The sequence below is a fragment of the Cucurbita maxima genome, unplaced genomic scaffold (genome assembly GCF_002738345.1).
Source record: "Cucurbita maxima cultivar Rimu unplaced genomic scaffold, Cmax_1.0 Cma_Scf00002, whole genome shotgun sequence".
NCBI classification, from domain to species: Eukaryota; Viridiplantae; Streptophyta; class Magnoliopsida; order Cucurbitales; family Cucurbitaceae; genus Cucurbita; species Cucurbita maxima.
This window is the reverse complement of record NW_019272018.1, coordinates 757,762-775,733: the sequence shown is the minus strand read 5'-3', so window position 1 is coordinate 775,733 and position 17,972 is coordinate 757,762. Positions and strand designations below refer to the sequence as shown.

The 17,972-nt window shown below is 37.4% G+C and overlaps 1 protein-coding gene across 1 annotated transcript; it reads left to right on the top strand.

The window, feature by feature from the left end:
* Positions 1-446: 446 nt before the first annotated feature.
* On the top strand, positions 447-6,994 carry LOC111468377 (respiratory burst oxidase homolog protein B). The gene is made up of 12 exons (XM_023113569.1): positions 447-897; positions 1,311-1,910; positions 2,002-2,158; positions 2,261-2,309; positions 2,942-3,055; positions 3,712-4,146; positions 4,829-5,215; positions 5,310-5,405; positions 5,514-5,629; positions 5,743-5,845; positions 5,976-6,549; positions 6,717-6,994. Exons 2-12 carry the CDS (start codon positions 1,385-1,387, stop codon positions 6,824-6,826), a joined length of 2,667 nt encoding a protein of 888 aa, XP_022969337.1. The 5' UTR covers positions 447-897; positions 1,311-1,384; the 3' UTR covers positions 6,827-6,994.
* The last annotated feature ends 10,978 nt before the right edge of the window (positions 6,995-17,972 follow it).

Sequence of the window (17,972 nt, the reverse complement as noted above, 5' to 3'; positions counted from 1 at the left end):
ATGTAATATTAAGATTTAATAATTCTCAAACAATAAAGTTCAAGAGATTCAAAATAAAGATAAAGTCTCGTGATCCACAAATGTACTTTCTAACCCATTTTCCAAATGCAAACATGGAAAGAATAAAAATCCACATTATAGAAACAAAATAATAATAATAATAATAATAATAATAATATAATTTCAATCGTCTTTTACTCTTAAATGTTTAAATTAATGCATGTACTTTTAATAAAAGACAAAATTAATCTATAATTCCAGTTCGAAAAATAATTTATATGCAATCTTTTTAGTAGAAATAAATTTTAAGCTTTTGTAAAAGAAAATGTAAAGTTGAATGAAATGTAAAGCCTAAGTAGAAACACCTTAAANAAAAAAAAAAAAAAAAAAAAAAAAAAAAAAAAAAAAAAAAATCAAAGTTAACTTCTCTGCAAGTATATATGAAATGGGTATTAAACTTTACAACAATAACCAAAAGTCTTATTCAAAACTTACCATATTTTCCCAATCTGGTGAGCTCATTATGAGTTTCACAGGAAGGCCAAAGGTAAAGGTTTGGGGCTAATTTCCTCTTTGTTTGTCTACCCAGTTTCTTAATATTGTAATATTGTTTGACAAGATTGACCATGTGTGTGTGGATGGATGCTCTTGTTGCAATAAGAAAACAGCTTGATGCCCAACAACCCCACTCTCTCTCCCCCAACACAACCCAGATGCGCCCCTTGGATTAAACCCATTAACTTTGAATAATACTCTTCTTCTTCTTCACCCTCCAAATCATCCTCTACTATAAAGCTCTTTCCCTCCTCCCCTCCTCTGCTTCAAACAAATTCACCTGTTCTTCCCCCACCAAAAACGACTAAAGATTTTCCTAATCTGGAACTCATAACTCCAAAGGTCAGCTTAGATTCAATTCAAACAAATTCTTCTGTTTCTCTATGTTTTTCTTCCTAAACCACTCTTGGTTTCTTTGTTTTGAAATCATTGGTGTTCTTTTTAATCTTGTTGTTTCTCCTTCTTCCTGTTCTTAGTCACAACTCTAGGCATCGATTTCGCTAGCTATTCCAGTACTGAATCAATCATTCATCCTATGATTCGTTTTCTTTCTGGGGAAGAAGAATGAACACACGGTGTTGGAATTATTGTAGCTTGTAATAAGATTTGAAAACCCCAAGCTACCCTTTGAGAGAGTTTTTGAAATTGTTTGGTTGATGCCTAATGTTTTCTAACGTTTCTGTATCTTAAGCATAACAACAAACACTTGGTGTGCATCTTGATGCCTAATGTTTTCTATCGTTTCTGTATCTCAGGCATAACAACAAACACTTGGTGTGCATCTCACAGTGCATATAACAAATCAGAGAGTTCAGATTCAGATCCAACCATGGAGGGCCAAGAGAACAAACCTGGTGATTCATGGTCAGATACAGAGAGCACAGGAAGCTCCAAACGAGTTGCCTTCAGCGGACCATTGACAGGACCTTCTGTTGCCTACAAAAGAACCAGTAGCTACAGCAGCAGCACAAGAAGCACTATGAGAATCAAAGACGACGATCAGTACGTCGAGATTACCTTAGATGTTCGCGATGATACAGTCTCCGTTCAGAACATCAAAGGCGGAGATTCGGAGACGGCAATGTTAGCGAGCCGACTCGAGACGAAGCGCCCTACGCTAGGCTCTCAATTGTCTTTCAAATTGAAGCAAGTATCGCAGGAACTGAAACGGATGACTTCCTCAAAAAGCTTCAATAGAATCGACAGAACTAAATCCGGTGCAAGCCGTGCCCTAAATGGCCTCCGATTCATGACCAAATCCGTCGGAAGTGAAGCCTGGTCAGAGATTGACAATCGATTCAACGAACTCGCCATTAATGGAGAGCTTCCGAAGTCGTTGTTCGCAAGATGCATAGGTATAAACAACTGTAAATCACATTTTTCTCAAACAAGTTCAAACCGATTATTGAAATTTTACCGATCATTGTTGGTTCGTTGCTGGAACAGGAATGGAGTCGAGCGAGTTCGCCGGCGAGTTATTCGACGCGTTGGCTAGAAGACGAGGCATAACTTCAACTTCCATAACCAAAGGGGAACTGCGTGAATTCTGGGAGCAGATTATCGATGAAAGCTTCGATGCTAGGCTTCAAATCTTCTTCGATATGTATGAATCTCTTTTTTCCCTCTCTTCTCTCTCACTAGAATGGATATGGCCATGGAGATTGCTGAAACAGAGCCTGGTCTAACAAATGGTACGATCGTGCAGGGTGGACAAGAATGCCGATGGTCGCATTACAGGAAAAGAAGTCAAAGAGGTAACTGGAGGGAAGAAAATTAATAATATATATATATATATATATTCTAAAAGTAATTGGAAATAAATAAATAAAAATTATTAATTTAAATTGATGGTTAATTTTTTTCTACAAGAAGGTCAAGATATATATATATATATATATATATATATATATATATTGTTTAATAATAATCACCAATTATTTTATTTCAATTATATTATATATATATATTTTTTCTCTTTTTCATTTTAATTACTTTTTCTTATTTAAAAATATGGCTAAATAATTAAAATACCTTTCAATTTTGTATTTTATCTCAAATTCTAAAAATTTCAATTAATATTAGAGTTTAAAAAATCACTTTAAATATTTAAAAAAATATATAATTACAGTTAGTATCACATCTAAAAAATATTCATAAACTTTTAAATGTAATATTAAAACTTTTAAAAATAATCCTTTTGAAATCTTTTTCTATAAAGATAAAAGATATTATATTTAAAATTTTATTGATATATTTAAAAAAAAAATTAAAGTTATTTTTAAAATATTATAAAAGCTTAAGAATATTATTAAAATTTGAAAAGGGTGACTAAACTTGAGGGATATTTATTTTTTATTATTATTATTATTTTTTTTTGTAATTTCAGATAATTGCATTAAGTGCTTCAGCTAATAAATTATCAAAAATCCAAGAGGATGCGGAAGAATATGCTGCTTTAATCATGGAAGAGTTGGACCCTGACAACCTTGGATATATTGAGGTTTGTATCTATATATATATATATATATATGTAACATTCTTTAATACCATATAAAATTAAAATTATTAAAATGTTACTCATTTTGAGCTTACTCTAAACACATCATATTTATTACCTAATTTAAGGCCAAACATTTAATTATCACCCAACATTAACATTTATTCAACTAATAAATAAAAACAAAAACTATTAAATTCTTGGTTTTCTTTTTCTTTAAATATTATATCAATAGCATTTATGACCCCAACGTATCAATTCTTTGTAATAATAATAATAATTTATTATATATTTTAAAAATTTTAAGATCAATAATTTTTTCCTATAATTTTATAAAAATGTCGTTTAAATTAATAAATAAACCATTAATTAAAATTTATATTTTATTTCTTTTATATATCATTATTTTTCTATAATTTCTACTTCTGTAGAGAGGATAACAAACTTTCTTTGTAAGGGTGTGATTTAAAAATCTTTAGAGGTGGATTTACACGGTTTTCGAAAGGAAAATTTCAAAAAAGACAATATCTACTGGCCGTGAGTTTGAGTCGTTCCCGAGAGTGAAAACCCAAAAACCACTATTAGAGATCGATTTGAAAGATGTAGAAAAATTGGATGGAAATTTAACTAATTGGGTACCATGTGTGTGGGCATTTCAGCTATATAACTTAGAGATGCTACTTCTACAAGCTCCAAACCAAGCATCAGCGCCCAACCGCGTGACAGACAGCCGCGTGCTGAGCCAACTACTAAGCCAAAAGCTCGTCCCCACAAAGGAACACAACCCCATCAAGCGCGCATATCGCTCACTCCGCTACTTCGTCGAGGACAATTGGAAGCGCATTTGGGTCATCTCTCTATGGCTTGCCATTTGCGCCGCTCTCTTTGCTTGGAAGTTCATCCAGTACCGCCAACGAGCCGTCTTCCATATCATGGGCTACTGTGTCACCACCGCCAAAGGTGCCGCTGAAACCCTTAAGTTCAACATGGCCATCATCCTTCTCCCTGTTTGTAGGAATACTATCACTTGGCTTCGGAGTAAGACCAAGCTTGGCGGTGTTGTCCCTTTTGATGACAATGTCAACTTCCATAAGGTACCTTTTTCTTTTTGTTGTTGTTGTTGATGCTCACCATGTGTTTGATCATTTATCTCTGCTGAATTTTCCCCTGTGTGTGTTGTTGTTGCTGGTTTCAATTTCTTGAGTTTGATTTGGAAAATGATTGGTTTAAATCCTCATTTTGACACTATGTTTTTGTTGTTGTTGCCCGCCATGTGTTTGATCATTTGTCTCTGCTGAATTTTCCTTGTTTTTGTTGCTGTTATTGCTGGTTTCAATTGCTTTAGTTTGATTTGGAAAATTATTGGTTTAAATCCTTATTTTGTCACTTTCTTTTTATTGTATGCTCTGTTTTGGTCCATGAACATTTAGAATATCTCGTTTTGTCCTTGAATAAGTACCAAAATGGAACAAACTTGAAAATTTGAGGACCAAAATGTGATTTAAACCAAAATGAAATGTTTGGATTTTGATTGATATTGTTAAGAATAGGCGTAAAATATTAAATATATTCTTACTAGTTTAAGTTTTTGGATTCCTCCTTGATATTACTAGCTTACTTGTTAACTTTCACATTTGAGGAGCATTAAGGATATCCATAGAGGATTAAAATGTGTTATCGTCCATGATTATTGTTTCGAAACTCCGACAGCTGAAGTGGTTGGGTTGGGAAGAATTAAGTTTGATAAGAACATGAATTTGCATTTGCTTGGATTAGGTGATTGCTGTTGGTATAGCCATTGGAGTCGTTTTACATGCTGGAGCACATCTTACCTGTGACTTTCCAAAGCTACTCCATGCAACCGATGCCGAATATGAACCAATGAAGCCATTTTTTGGGGATGTGCGGCCGAATAACTACTGGTGGTTTGTGAAGGGGACGGAAGGGTGGACCGGGGTTGTGATGGTGGTGCTAATGATCATAGCATTCACCTTGGCTCAACCATGGTTCCGCCGCAACCGCCTGAACCTCCCTAAAACCATCAAGAGACTCACAGGCTTCAATGCCTTTTGGTACTCTCACCATCTCTTTGTCATTGTCTATGTCCTCTTCATCATCCATGGATACTACCTTTACCTCTCAAAGGAATGGTACAAAAAGACGGTGAGTTTTTTTTCGATCTCGTTGAACTTTATAACAAACAAAGAACGTAACCAAACTATATCCAAATAACATTTTGTTTCATTGTCGAATATAGACATGGATGTATCTAGCTGTTCCTGTTTTGCTCTACGCATGCGAAAGATTGATTCGTGCATTTCGATCGGGCTACAAAACAGTGAGGATTCTAAAGGTCTACACCCTTACACTCTTTTCTTTTTTCTTGCTTGCCTAGAAAACTCACAAATTTTCTCGAGAAAAAAGTATGACTTTATGCTGATAGAAAAAATGAAACTCTCAGGTTGCTGTGTATCCTGGAAATGTTCTGGCGTTGCAAATGTCAAAGCCTCAAGGATTCAAATACACAAGTGGACAGTACATATATGTGAACTGTTCTGTTATTTCTCCCTTCCAATGGTAAATCCTACACCGTCTGATCTTCTCCATCACCATGATCATCATGGTCAATCAAGATCATCATGATAATTGGTTTGATTGGAATTAACGGATGTGATCGAATTTTGTTGCAGGCATCCATTTTCGATTACATCTGCTCCAGGGGATGATTACTTGAGCATTCACATTCGCACCGCAGGAGACTGGACTTTGCAGCTCAAGAACATTTTCTCCAAGGTACTTGCTTAATTTTTTTTTTATGACTAATGATTTTGTTTTTTTTTTATCAAATTTCATAAACATTAAGCTTTTAAAGTTTTGAAGTTTGATTTTTAAATACTATAATGTTGCCCTCTCTGTCAAGCAGATATGTCAGCCTCCATCTGTTGATCAAAGTGGTCTTTTAAGAGCTGACATTCGACAAAGCAACAACAAAATCAGGTTGCCAAGGCTGTTGATAGACGGACCATATGGAGCTCCAGCTCAAGACTACAAACAATATGACGTTCTTCTTCTTGTGGGGCTCGGGATCGGTGCCACCCCGCTGATCAGCATTGTCAAGGATGTACTCAATAACATCAAGGATCTGAAAGACATTGAAAATGGCGTTGCTGATAAGAACTCCAAGCCCTTTGTCACCAAACGAGCTTACTTCTACTGGGTCACCAGAGAGCAGGGCTCATTCGAATGGTTTAGAGGTGTCATGGATGAAGTTGCTGAGAACGACCGAGACAGAGTGATTGAGCTGCACAACTACTGCACTAGCGTTTACGAAGAGGGTGATGCTCGGTCTGCCCTCATTACCATGCTCCAAGATCTCAACCATGCCAAGAATGGTGTCGATATCGTGTCGGGAACGAGGGTGAAGACTCATTTTGCTAGACCCAACTGGCGCAATGTCCTGAAGCATGTTGCTGTTAATCATCCAGATCAACGAGTTGGTAAGCATTTGCTAAATTTACATATTTACCATTTGATTCTATGATCTCAAGATGATTACAAATCGCACCCTTGTAATCATATCTCTGGTTTTAAAACGATCTCGTGATTAGTCGTAACTCGAATGCACACGACTCATTTGTATAATTGGATTGAAATGTGAATGCAGGAGTGTTTTACTGTGGAGCACAAGGACTGGTTGGAGAGCTAAGGAGACTGTCCCAAGACTTTTCTAGGAAAACAACCACCAAATTTGATTTCCACAAGGAGAACTTTTAGAGTATGATTAAATTGGATTTTTTTTTTTTTTTTTTTTTTTTAAATTTAGAAATTTTTAAGAAATTGTATTATAGTGTAATCCTCTTGTTGCTGGGCATATATTTATACATGTTTGTTTAGTAGCTTTACTAAAAAATTTCAAAATATTAGTATTTCAGGAAGCTGTATTGAATATTTCTTATAATATACAAATCTTTTTTGAATAATAAGATTTCACATTTAATAGATTCTTTTCTTTATGCCCTTTTTGCTTAATGCTATAATATTATATTTTCTAAGTTGGTTCAAATGGTAATATCTTTGTCATGATTTTCCTTGGGAATAAAACTGTGGGTTCGACTTCTATGTCTCACGTCGACTTAATTCTTCTATCTGTTCTAGCTGTGAGCATCCTTGTCCTGATCTTTTACGTGGCCTGTTCTAGCTGGTAGCATTCTTGTCCTGATCTTTTACGTGGCCTTGTTGGTAGCTTGGACTAGCTCTAGTCTCAAAAGTTCTTACTTCTAAATCTTAATTTCAAGATATAATCTAATTCTGGCATTGTCTCTTAGTCATTCATAATTTTATATTAAGATGTGTTAATTTCTTTAATTCAAGGGTTTTTGCTTCAACAAAAGCTCCGTTGATGATGAGGATTGTCTCATCACACTTCTACGTAAAATTACCTTATTCCACTAGTTGAATTGTGATATTAACCTTCCACGTTTCGCCCTTTTACCCTTCTAAATTAACGGGTGAAATTTGGTTGTCATAGTATGTCCGTGCAAGTATTGGTAGCATCATGAATTTTAGTTATGTCTCGTTTCATCCATCCCTGCAAGTATGGGTAGCACCATGAGAATTGTAGTAATTACATGTATTGAATTGTGTGGTGTGGCCTTGGGGACAATTGTGTATGTGTGTGCATGAGTATTATACCACGTATTCTTGATATGGTATTGTGTTGTGACAATTACTTATTTGTGTGCATGGAGATCAAACTACTATGTTGTTATTTTACTTGTGACAACTACTCATGTCACGACCCGATTTTCGAATCTCGAAACGTGACTAAAAAAATAAAAGTTAAAAAATATGGTAAAATTTAAATCGAAATAAAACAAACAATACTAAACAAAATACAAATGAAATCAATTACAAGAGGATGATTTTCAATTTTTTTACAAACGAAAACATGTTTGGAATTAATTACAAAATGAAACACAAAAAGGGACTGGTGCTCTAGAATGACTCCCTCTGACTGCATAGATGTCAAATGCTCCTCCACCTAGACCGGCAACCTGCAAACACCCAATAAAAAAATATGGGAAAAGGGTGACTGCGTAGGAGTCGCAATGTTAGCCCTGACTCGTTCCCACATGCAATAGAATCTCTCAAATTTGTTCCAATATGGATTTATGGAACCGTGGCATCAATCTTAATCAATTTTTACATACAAAGAAACACTTCATTTTAAGACAATTATCTGTGTAGTACTAAGTCTGTCTTCCAGGACTGGTTTACAAAATTACTGCGTTAGCCTTGATCTGTTTCTACACTCATTAAAAACACTCACTCTTATGAAACTACATATGTTGTCTCAAGTCTCTCTTCAAGACCAGTTTACAAAATTGCCACATTAGCCTTGATCTGATTCCGCACAAAATAGAAGAGCTAGCTACCCATGTGGCCCCAAGTCCCTCCATATGATCGATTAATAGAATCGCAGCGTTAGCCTTGATCCATCCCCACATACAATAGTAGCTCAAATTATCACAGAGGTTCTGGTTAAAACGTTCTTACTACCTATAAAAGTAAAAAAAATAAAAATATTCACGTTGCAAAAACCGATTCAGGTTCGTTATTATGTGCATGCTAAGTTTTAAGAGTGAATAAAATAATTGTGGCTACAGGGATTCAAGCCCAAGTCTCCACAGCGGAATTCTCACCACTAAACTACAGTCACATGGTATTTCATTTGATTTTAAGCCCATTCCTATTTTTTTTTTTTTTTTATACACACACAAAATGAGGTCCCTATATTCCCTATAGTTTCTCATCTTTGTGACACAACCCTAAAGTTCTGTTCACATATTACTATAAGTAATATACGTGCAATGGTCTTCGTACATTCTTCATTATTAACACTAACTAGGGTTGGTCTTAGGAAAATCATCGTTATAATGCAGCATGACATTTAAAACATGCATTTCATCTTAATATGAAAATCACGTCATATTAAGGAATTTCATAATCTTACATCTTACATGGTCATGTTGTCATGCATCATAATCATCATCATATAAAAACATCATATAATATCATATGACATCATCATATAACTCATTCACGTCATCATATGTTATACATCATACATCATCATCATATAATATAATCATAGCATCATAAATATAAAGCATGAATGACACGTGCAGGGGCCACTACGAACGTGTAGTCATACATCAAACAAGTCGTCCAACCTATCGAATAGTAAGGTCATTTACTTGGTTAGCCTTAGCCAATATTTCCCTAAATTAGAGTACGCTTGTCTTCTGTTCCTCTCAATTGCTCTAATTATCACCACTAGTCGTTTCCTATTAAGATGTCCATCTCATTTCATTAGTATTTCAAAATTTTAGTATAATTTAACCTGAATTTGTGAAATAAGGCATTAACTAACCTCAATTACCTTAATTAGAATCAAAATCAGATTTGGATGATCGGAACAGTGAAAATTGGACAAAATACCTTTTATTGAGTTCGGGGACTAGTTTTGGAGCCGCGGAGTCGAACTGAAATTGAGCCGACTGAGTCGTGTAAGCTAAGAGGATTTTTGGTTTCATGTGTGACACGTTGCGCAACGAGATGCTGACGCATGTGTAGGTCGAGTCGGGTCGAGGCCGATTTTTGGTTTCATGTGTGACACGTTGCGCAACGAGAGGCTAACGCATGTGTAGGTCGAGTCGGGTCGAGGCACGGGTTGCTGTAGGCGTGCGAATCGGTTAAGTGTGGATGATTTACGGACCTTGGGACTTTAGGCCTCTACGGTTGCTTGGCCCGAAGATGTATTTGATGCAAGCGAGTCTTGGGTCTGTAGATCTGGGTTGAAGCTGTGTTTGGGCTGAAGGTCGGTTGTTAATTGGTCACCTGACCCGGATTCGTATCCAACTAGTAAGATCGTCCTTCCTTACGCAATAGCTCGATGTTTTCCTCTTTGATATTTTGTCACGTGACTCTCCATTCTAGTGTGTCTTCCACTCTCTCGACGTCCCAAGTCCTTGTGAGTACCTAAACATACACATATGTTCAGTTTTCAAACTCCCGAAGTTTAGATCTCGCCAACGACGAGAGGGCAACATTACCGAAGGCACGAAGCATGAAAGACTTACCTTCTGTATGCACGCCATCATCAGTCGTCTTTTTTTACGTGAAAAAAATAATTGTGGCTGCTGGGATTCGAGTCCAAGTCTTCACGGACACAACATGAAATTCTTACCACTAAACTACAGACACATGGAGTTTCCTTAAATTTTAAGCCTCAGTCCTAAAAGTTCCACCTTGTATATGCAAGTATCTATGTAAGAGAAGTTTCACCCTTTTATATGCATGAGAATTATAGTAATTACCTATCCCCGAGCATGTGAATTATATTGGACTTTGTGATGTGGCTTTAGAGGTAATTGTGTGTTGAACACAACTCTACGTGGGAAATACTCGTACTATTGATTAGCACTAATCGAGAAGAGATTGCAAGACACTTTTTAGAAACTACTGCACTGCTTTGTATTTCTTGGGGATGAAAACATTGGTAGGGTGGAGGGGTATTTACAGCCGAGACTATAATTTATTTGTCAAATATCTAACAATTTATTCCTAAAATACCTAAATAATTTTCCTAAATTAATTAGGTATTATTTTTAAAATAAGTAAATCATTTTCCTAAAATATGTACCCATCTTTATTCCTAAAATATCTACCTCATTTTCCTAAAATATATAAGTACCTTTATTCCTACGATACCTAAATTCTTTTCATAAAGTGCACAAACAATGTGCTCGTGATTATTGGGCTTGATTTTATTAGGCTAGTGATGATATTTTAACACTCTCTTTCAACACTAGTCCTCATTCGTCTACCACATTGAACTGACAACAAAAGCCCTCGTGTTTGCAAATATTTAGCCCTTTTGTAGACAAGTGTGCCACTTGGTCATTTGTATTCTTTCTTGAAGGCTTTGTCTCTAATAAAATGACGGTGCACCTTCACATGTTTTGTTCTACCATGAAACATCAAATTTTCTACTAGACGAACCGTAGATTGGTTGTCGCAATGAAGTGGTATCGGATAGTAAACTTTCTGTTGCAAATTCTTCATTAACATTTTTAGCCACGTAATTTCTTGAACTGCTCCAATCGCTACTCTATACTCCGTTTCTTTAGCTGGCAATGATATTATGTGAATGTTTGATTAATCCACCACACCCAAATGGTGGTGAGAGTTCTCTTATTTATAATCATTTACAGAATACAGAAATAAGGTAAATTACAAATAATAAGGAAATAGCGATAAAAGGAAAGAATAATAAATGAATACAATATATTTGCATTTAGTAAAAGAGAAAATATGGTAACCCGTAATGTAAGGCAAATATCTAGATATTTGCCTTAATGAACGGTCAACTATCCTTAACACCCCCCCGCAAGCTGAGCGTCGGATTTGAACGAACATGAAGCTTGGATCTGAAAAATTCAAAGAGAGGTCGAGAAATACTCTTTGTGAAGATGTCAGCAACTTGGAGATGAGAGGGTACATATTGTGTACGAAGTTTGCCAGCGATAACAAGTTCTCGAAGGAAATGATAATCTAGTTCAACATGCTTGGCCCGCTTGTGAGAAACAGGATTAGAGCTCAAAAAAATAGCACTTTTGTTGTCACATAAGAGTAAGGGCTGCTGTGAAATAGGGACCTTGAGGTCATGCAAAAGATGCGTAACCCAAAGAAGTTCAGCAGCAGTTGTGGCAAGAGCACGATACTCAGATTCACAGCTGGAGCGTGATACAGTAGGTTGCTTTTTGGCACTCCAAGAAATGAGATTGTTACCAAGATAAATAGAATAGCCGGATGTAGAACGACGAGTATCGGGACAACCAGCCCAGTCAGCATCCGAATAAGCGACTAGCGTACTAGGAACAGTGGATGGACGAAAGATAAGACCAAAGTGGAGTGTTCCTTTGACATAGCGAAGAATACGTTTGACAGCAAGAAAGTGATCTGCAGTAGGGGCATGCAAGAATTGACTGACAGAATTGACAGCATAGGCAATATCTGGACGCGTGATAGTCAAGTACTGAAGGGCGCCAACAAGAGATCTGTAGAGAGTAGGATCAGAGAAAGGAGAACCATCAGCAGTCAGGTGTTGAGAAACAACCATGGGAGTGTGAACTGGTTTGCTATCGAGCAACTGAGCACGAGTAAGAATATCTCGAGCATATTTTAACTGACTGATAAAGAGACCATCAGGAGTGGGTGAAGCTTCAAGACCAAGAAAGTAACTGAGAGAACCCAAATCTTTGGTAGCAAACTCAGAATGAAGCTTGCGAGTAAAGCTGTTAATAAGAGATGAGTTGTTGCCGGTAACAATAATGTCATCAACATAAAGAAGCAAATAGATAAGGTTAGATTGCTGATGAAAGACAAAAAGGGACGTGTCAGCGCGACTACAAGAAAACCCAAGTGTGAGAAGAAATGAGCTAAAACGCTGAAACCAAGCACGAGGAGCTTGCTTTAAGCCATAGAGAGCTTTCTTTAATAGACAAACATGCTTTGGAAATCGAGGATCAACATACCCAGGAGGTTGTTCCATATGAACACGTTCAATAAGCGTTCCATTGAGAAAAGCATTCTTGACATCAAGTTGTCGAAGAGGCCATTTATTTGTGACTGCAATAGAAAGCACAACACGGACAGTGGTAGCTTTGACAACTGGACTGAAAGTGTCAGTGTAGTCAAGACCAGGAACCTGAGTATAACCTTTGGCAACGAGACGAGCCTTGAAACGCTCGACGGATCCATCGGGCAAATATTTAATACGAAACACCCATTTAGAGCCCACGATGTTGGTGTTGGCAGGGCGAGGAACCAAAGTCCAAGTATCATTTTGTTGTAACGCTCGAATTTCTTCATCCATGGCAGCCACCCAAGCAGGATTCTTAGCCGCAGATTTGAATCCTTTTGGCTCAGTGGATGCAAGAAGAGCAGAGAGAAGTCCAGATGAGCCCAACATACCAAGATTTGCTGGATGACGAGTCTTGAATATACCAGCTTTGGCGCGTGTGATCATAGGATGAGTGCCCAAAGAAGAGAAATCAACAGGAGGTTCAATAGAGGTTGAATTAGAAGTCGAGGGTGACAAAGTGGAACCTGCAAGAGAAGTATCAACCTGCACAGACTCATCTACAAGGTCAGAACAAATATCACACGGGGATGAACTGGATTGAGGAATGTGCGGTGATGAAGTGGTAGGGGGGGATGAATCAATATGATGAAGATGTGGTTCCAAGAAATTTGAAATAGGAATAGTGGAAAGAGGTTGGGCTTGGGAGCTAGGGATAGCAGGAAAGTGAGTTTCATCAAATTGAGCATGGCAGGTGATATATAGCTTAGTGGTGGCGGGATCAAGACAGCGGAACCCTTTATGAACAGGACTATAACCCAAAAAAATACAAGGAATGCTGCGGGGAGAAAGCTTGTTAGGCATATAATCACGCAAATAAGGATAAACACGACAACCAAAGGGATGAAAATTGTCATAATGTGGAGTGTAGCCATAAAGGAGTTCAAAGGGTGACTTACCTCCAAGAAGTGGAGTAGGCAACCGGTTGATAATATAAGCTGCAGTGCTGAAGGCGTCAACCCAAAAACGAGGAGAAAGATGAGAGTGAAAGAGAAGGGCCAAGCCAGTCTCAGTCACATGACGATGTTTTCTCTCAACACGACCATTTTGAGCAGGTGTATATGGACAAGAGAGTTGATGGTGGATGCCAGAATTACGTAAATGAGTTTTGAAACAAGTACTAGTAAATTCGGTACCACCATCGCTTTGAAATACCTTGATACGAGAAGAATATTGATTTTCCACAAATTTTTGAAATTGAAGAAAAATATCAAAAAAATCAGATTTAAATTTTAAAGGGTAAAACCAAGTGAATCGAGAATAATCATCAATAAAAATAGCATAATAAAGAAAACCCGAATTTGATTTGACGGGAGAAGGACCCCAAAGATCACAATGAATAAGATCTAACACATGAGACGACCTACGTTCATTGCGGGAATAAGGCAATCGATGGCTTTTCGCAAGCTGACAACTATTACATAATGATGGAGAAGGCAATAAAGACGTAAGAGAAAGATGACCTTTTTTATTTAAAAAAGAAATAACAGAATGATTCACATGACCCAGACGAGCATGCCATAAATCATATGAAGCACGTAAAGATTTGTTTTTAAGGGCTGAAATAAAAGCAGAGTTGCCGCGCTCCAGCACATATAGCCCTCCATCTCTTTTACCGGTTGCCACCACCCTTCCTGTTTGATGATTCTGGATAGTAATAAGATTATTAGTAAATGTAACGGAGAGAGGAAAATCAGACGTTAATTTACTTATGGAAAGAAGATTTTTAGTGAGGTGAGGGACAACCAAGACATCTAATAAGTGAATATTTGGAACAGGAGAAAGAGTACCGATGTGGGTAATGGGTAGGGATGCACCGTTTCCTACAATCACAGAGTCCTTACCCGTGTAATTTTTAGACTGATCCAGAATTGATGGGTCGGCAGTCATATGGGCCGAAGCTCCAGTGTCCAAAAACCAATCAGCAGCATCGGGTCCAGCAATAGAACATGACGTGTTAAAGGCTTCAGCAAGGTGAGCATGAGAAGAATCAGGTCGAACATACCGTTGGTTGCAGCGGTCAGCATAATGGCCCTCTTTGCGGCATATTTGGCAATGAGGTGGTCGACGACCCTGACTTGAGTGGGTTCGTCCTCGATTAGAAGAGTTGTTTTTGTGAGAATAAGAACGACCTCGCTGATTGGTAAAGGAAGCAGGGTGACTTTCATGGGTGCGGCCACGATTAGTGGCTATGAATGCTGTAGGAGTGGAGTCAGAGGACTCAAGGGAGCGCTGGAACAACTCAAAACTTTCAGTTTTAGAGACTAGATCTGCAAAACAGGGGATAGGGGTGAGAGCCATCTGAGCAGTAGAAAAAGCTGAAAATTCGGTGCCGAGTCCACGAAGGAACCAATGCACTTTATCAATGTCCTCGACGGGTCTGCCAATGGCATGAAGTTGGTCACAAATTTTTTTGAAGGCACGGGCATACTCAGCAACAGGTTTTGTGCCACGTTTCATCAACTGCAAGTCATCCTTGAGTCTCAGTTCACGAGCTTTTGACTGATGGCTGTACGTAGTTTCCAACGCAAGCCAAACATCACGTGCAGTAGAGAGACCAACGACAACAGCCATGGCTTCCTCAGTGAGAGAGGAGAGCAGGAGACAGAGAAGTCGTTGATCGGCTGCTCTCCATGCCAAATATTTGGGGTTGAATGTTGAGGAGGTTTCTGGTTCAAAGCGAGGTGGTGGAACCATAGTTCCATCGACATAGCCCAGCATGTCTTGACTCTCAAGAAGAGGGAGAAGTTGGCTTTTCCAAAGAAGATAATTGGAGGAAGAAAGTTTGATGGTGATCATATGGATTAGAGTATTGAAAGGAAGAAGATGATAACAAGATTCGGAAGCCATAAAGAAGAAAGGATCAGGGTTGTTAAACCGAAAGGGCTCTGATACCATGTGAATGTTTGATTAATCCACCACACCCAAATGGTGGTGAGAGTTCTCTTATTTATAATCATTTACAGAATACAGAAATAAGGTAAATTACAAATAATAAGGAAATAGCGATAAAAGGAAAGAATAATAAATGAATACAATATATTTGCATTTAGTAAAAGAGAAAATATGGTAACCCGTAATGTAAGGCAAATATCTAGATATTTGCCTTAATGAACGGTCAACTATCCTTAACAATTAGTTGTCTTTTGTTACACCAAGAAATTGTTCCCGAATTGAGCTTGAACACATACTCGGTGCTTGATCTTCGGGTAGCATGATATCCTGCATAGTCAGCATCACGATATCTAGCTAGCTTGCAGTCTTTGCTTCTTTTGTACAAAAGGTCATAATTGATTGTACCTTTGACATATCTCATGATCAGTCGAGCCGCATCCAAATGAGACTTCTTTGAACTTTGCATTTACTGACTAATGATTCCAACTCCATTATCAAATTCCTTCGGTTGTTCATATGTAAATCTCTATGTTTAACTCTCTACGCAAGCATTCTTCGTATTCATCTGCCATAATTTTCAATCTTTATTTACCATAAGTGCTAAAGGAACCTGTACAATAGTGATCTTCGCCACTGGACTAAATGTCTCATCATAGTCTAGTCCATATTGTTGAGAGAACCTTGAATATATAGCCCGAGCCTTATATCTCTCAATTTATCCATTCATAGTACACTTTATTTTGTAAACCACTTGCAAAAGATGGATTTGATATCTCCTTGTCTTGGCACTAGTTTTCAAGTTTTATTTTGCTCCAAGACTATAATTTCTTTATCCATTGACTACTGCCAAGCCGTATTTTGCGATGTCTCTTCATATCTTTGGCTCTTTAACTTTGTCTTCTATAATAGTTGTATTGACATACTTTTGATTCTTTTTTACCGTCTAAGTTGTTGAGGCGTGCGTCATTTCCTTTTCATCAAGTTTACTTGATTGAGTAGCTTCTTGCTCACTAACAAAAGTGTCACTCAAATCTCCAGGCACATCCACACTTAAGCAAATGTGTACAGTTTGTTCCCCGTCTTCTGTGGAATAATTTCTTCAATGTTGTCCAGCCTGGTAATACTTTCTTCTATGAAGGTCACCCCACTTCAATTGCACCACTCTAATTGTCAATCATGTGGTTTGACCATCCTGAATCAATGATCCAATCATCCTCATAGTCCATATGTTATACATCATCGCTAATGAGTGCTAGATCGTCTTCTTCTATGACACATATTGTCTCTGCATCCCATTCCTCCTCCGTCTCCATGTTGGAGGGTGCCACATTGATTTCAACAGACTTTTCTTGGACCAACAATCACTAGACATGTGGTCCTTCTTCCCGCAATTGTAGCAAATACCTTTAGATCTTTTCCCTTGAGAACTTTAGTTGTATAGCTCCTTGGTGACTTCTTCTTTTATTACCATTTTTGTATCCACATTTGGTAGACGTCTTATTATTGCTCCAACTTTCACATGTGTAGAGTGTTTCTTCCTCATCCTTCAATGTGATTTCTTCCATTTGTTTAGTCATGACTTCTTAGTTGCTAACAAATTTTCAAACTCTACGAGTGATAGTTTAGCAAGTCATCTTTGTACAGCAATAACGAAAATAACGAAGTTTCTATATTTTGGTCGCAATCCGTGGATAATTATCCACTTCATTCAAGCTTCTCCAATGATGGACTTCGAGTTTAGTTTAGTAATCTCCCAGTAGATCGACTTGACTTTGTGGAAGTACTAACCAATCGTCATGTCACGTTATGAAATTGATAACAACTCATTCTCCATAAGTTGTAGCCTCGTATCGTTCTTCTTTGAAAATAACATCACGAACATGTCTCATGCTTCTTTCGATGTCTTGAAATCCCAAACATGCTCTAATATCTCTTTTCTTATTGTGGTCTTCAAGACAAACATTACTTTTCTTGCTTTGATTATCTATTTGCGCAAGGCGCTCTTAGAATCCTTCTCTGGTGGTGTAGTTTCTAGGACATAATGCATGTTGCTCACGTATTATAGTTGTTGTTATTGAGTTTCTTAATTCCTCCAATGATTTGGAAATCATCCATCGTGTTGGTAATATCTAAGTAAATACCAAACAAGCTCTTTCGAGACAAAATTTGAAGAGTCATAAATTACTCACGATATAAAGAAACTCACTCACTAATAATCTTAAGAAATCATATCTGACAGGGAAAGTGAGACTGAGCTGCAACCACAGAACATACTAAAAATTTCAAGAGATCAAACAACCTACACCAACCTCACTTTGA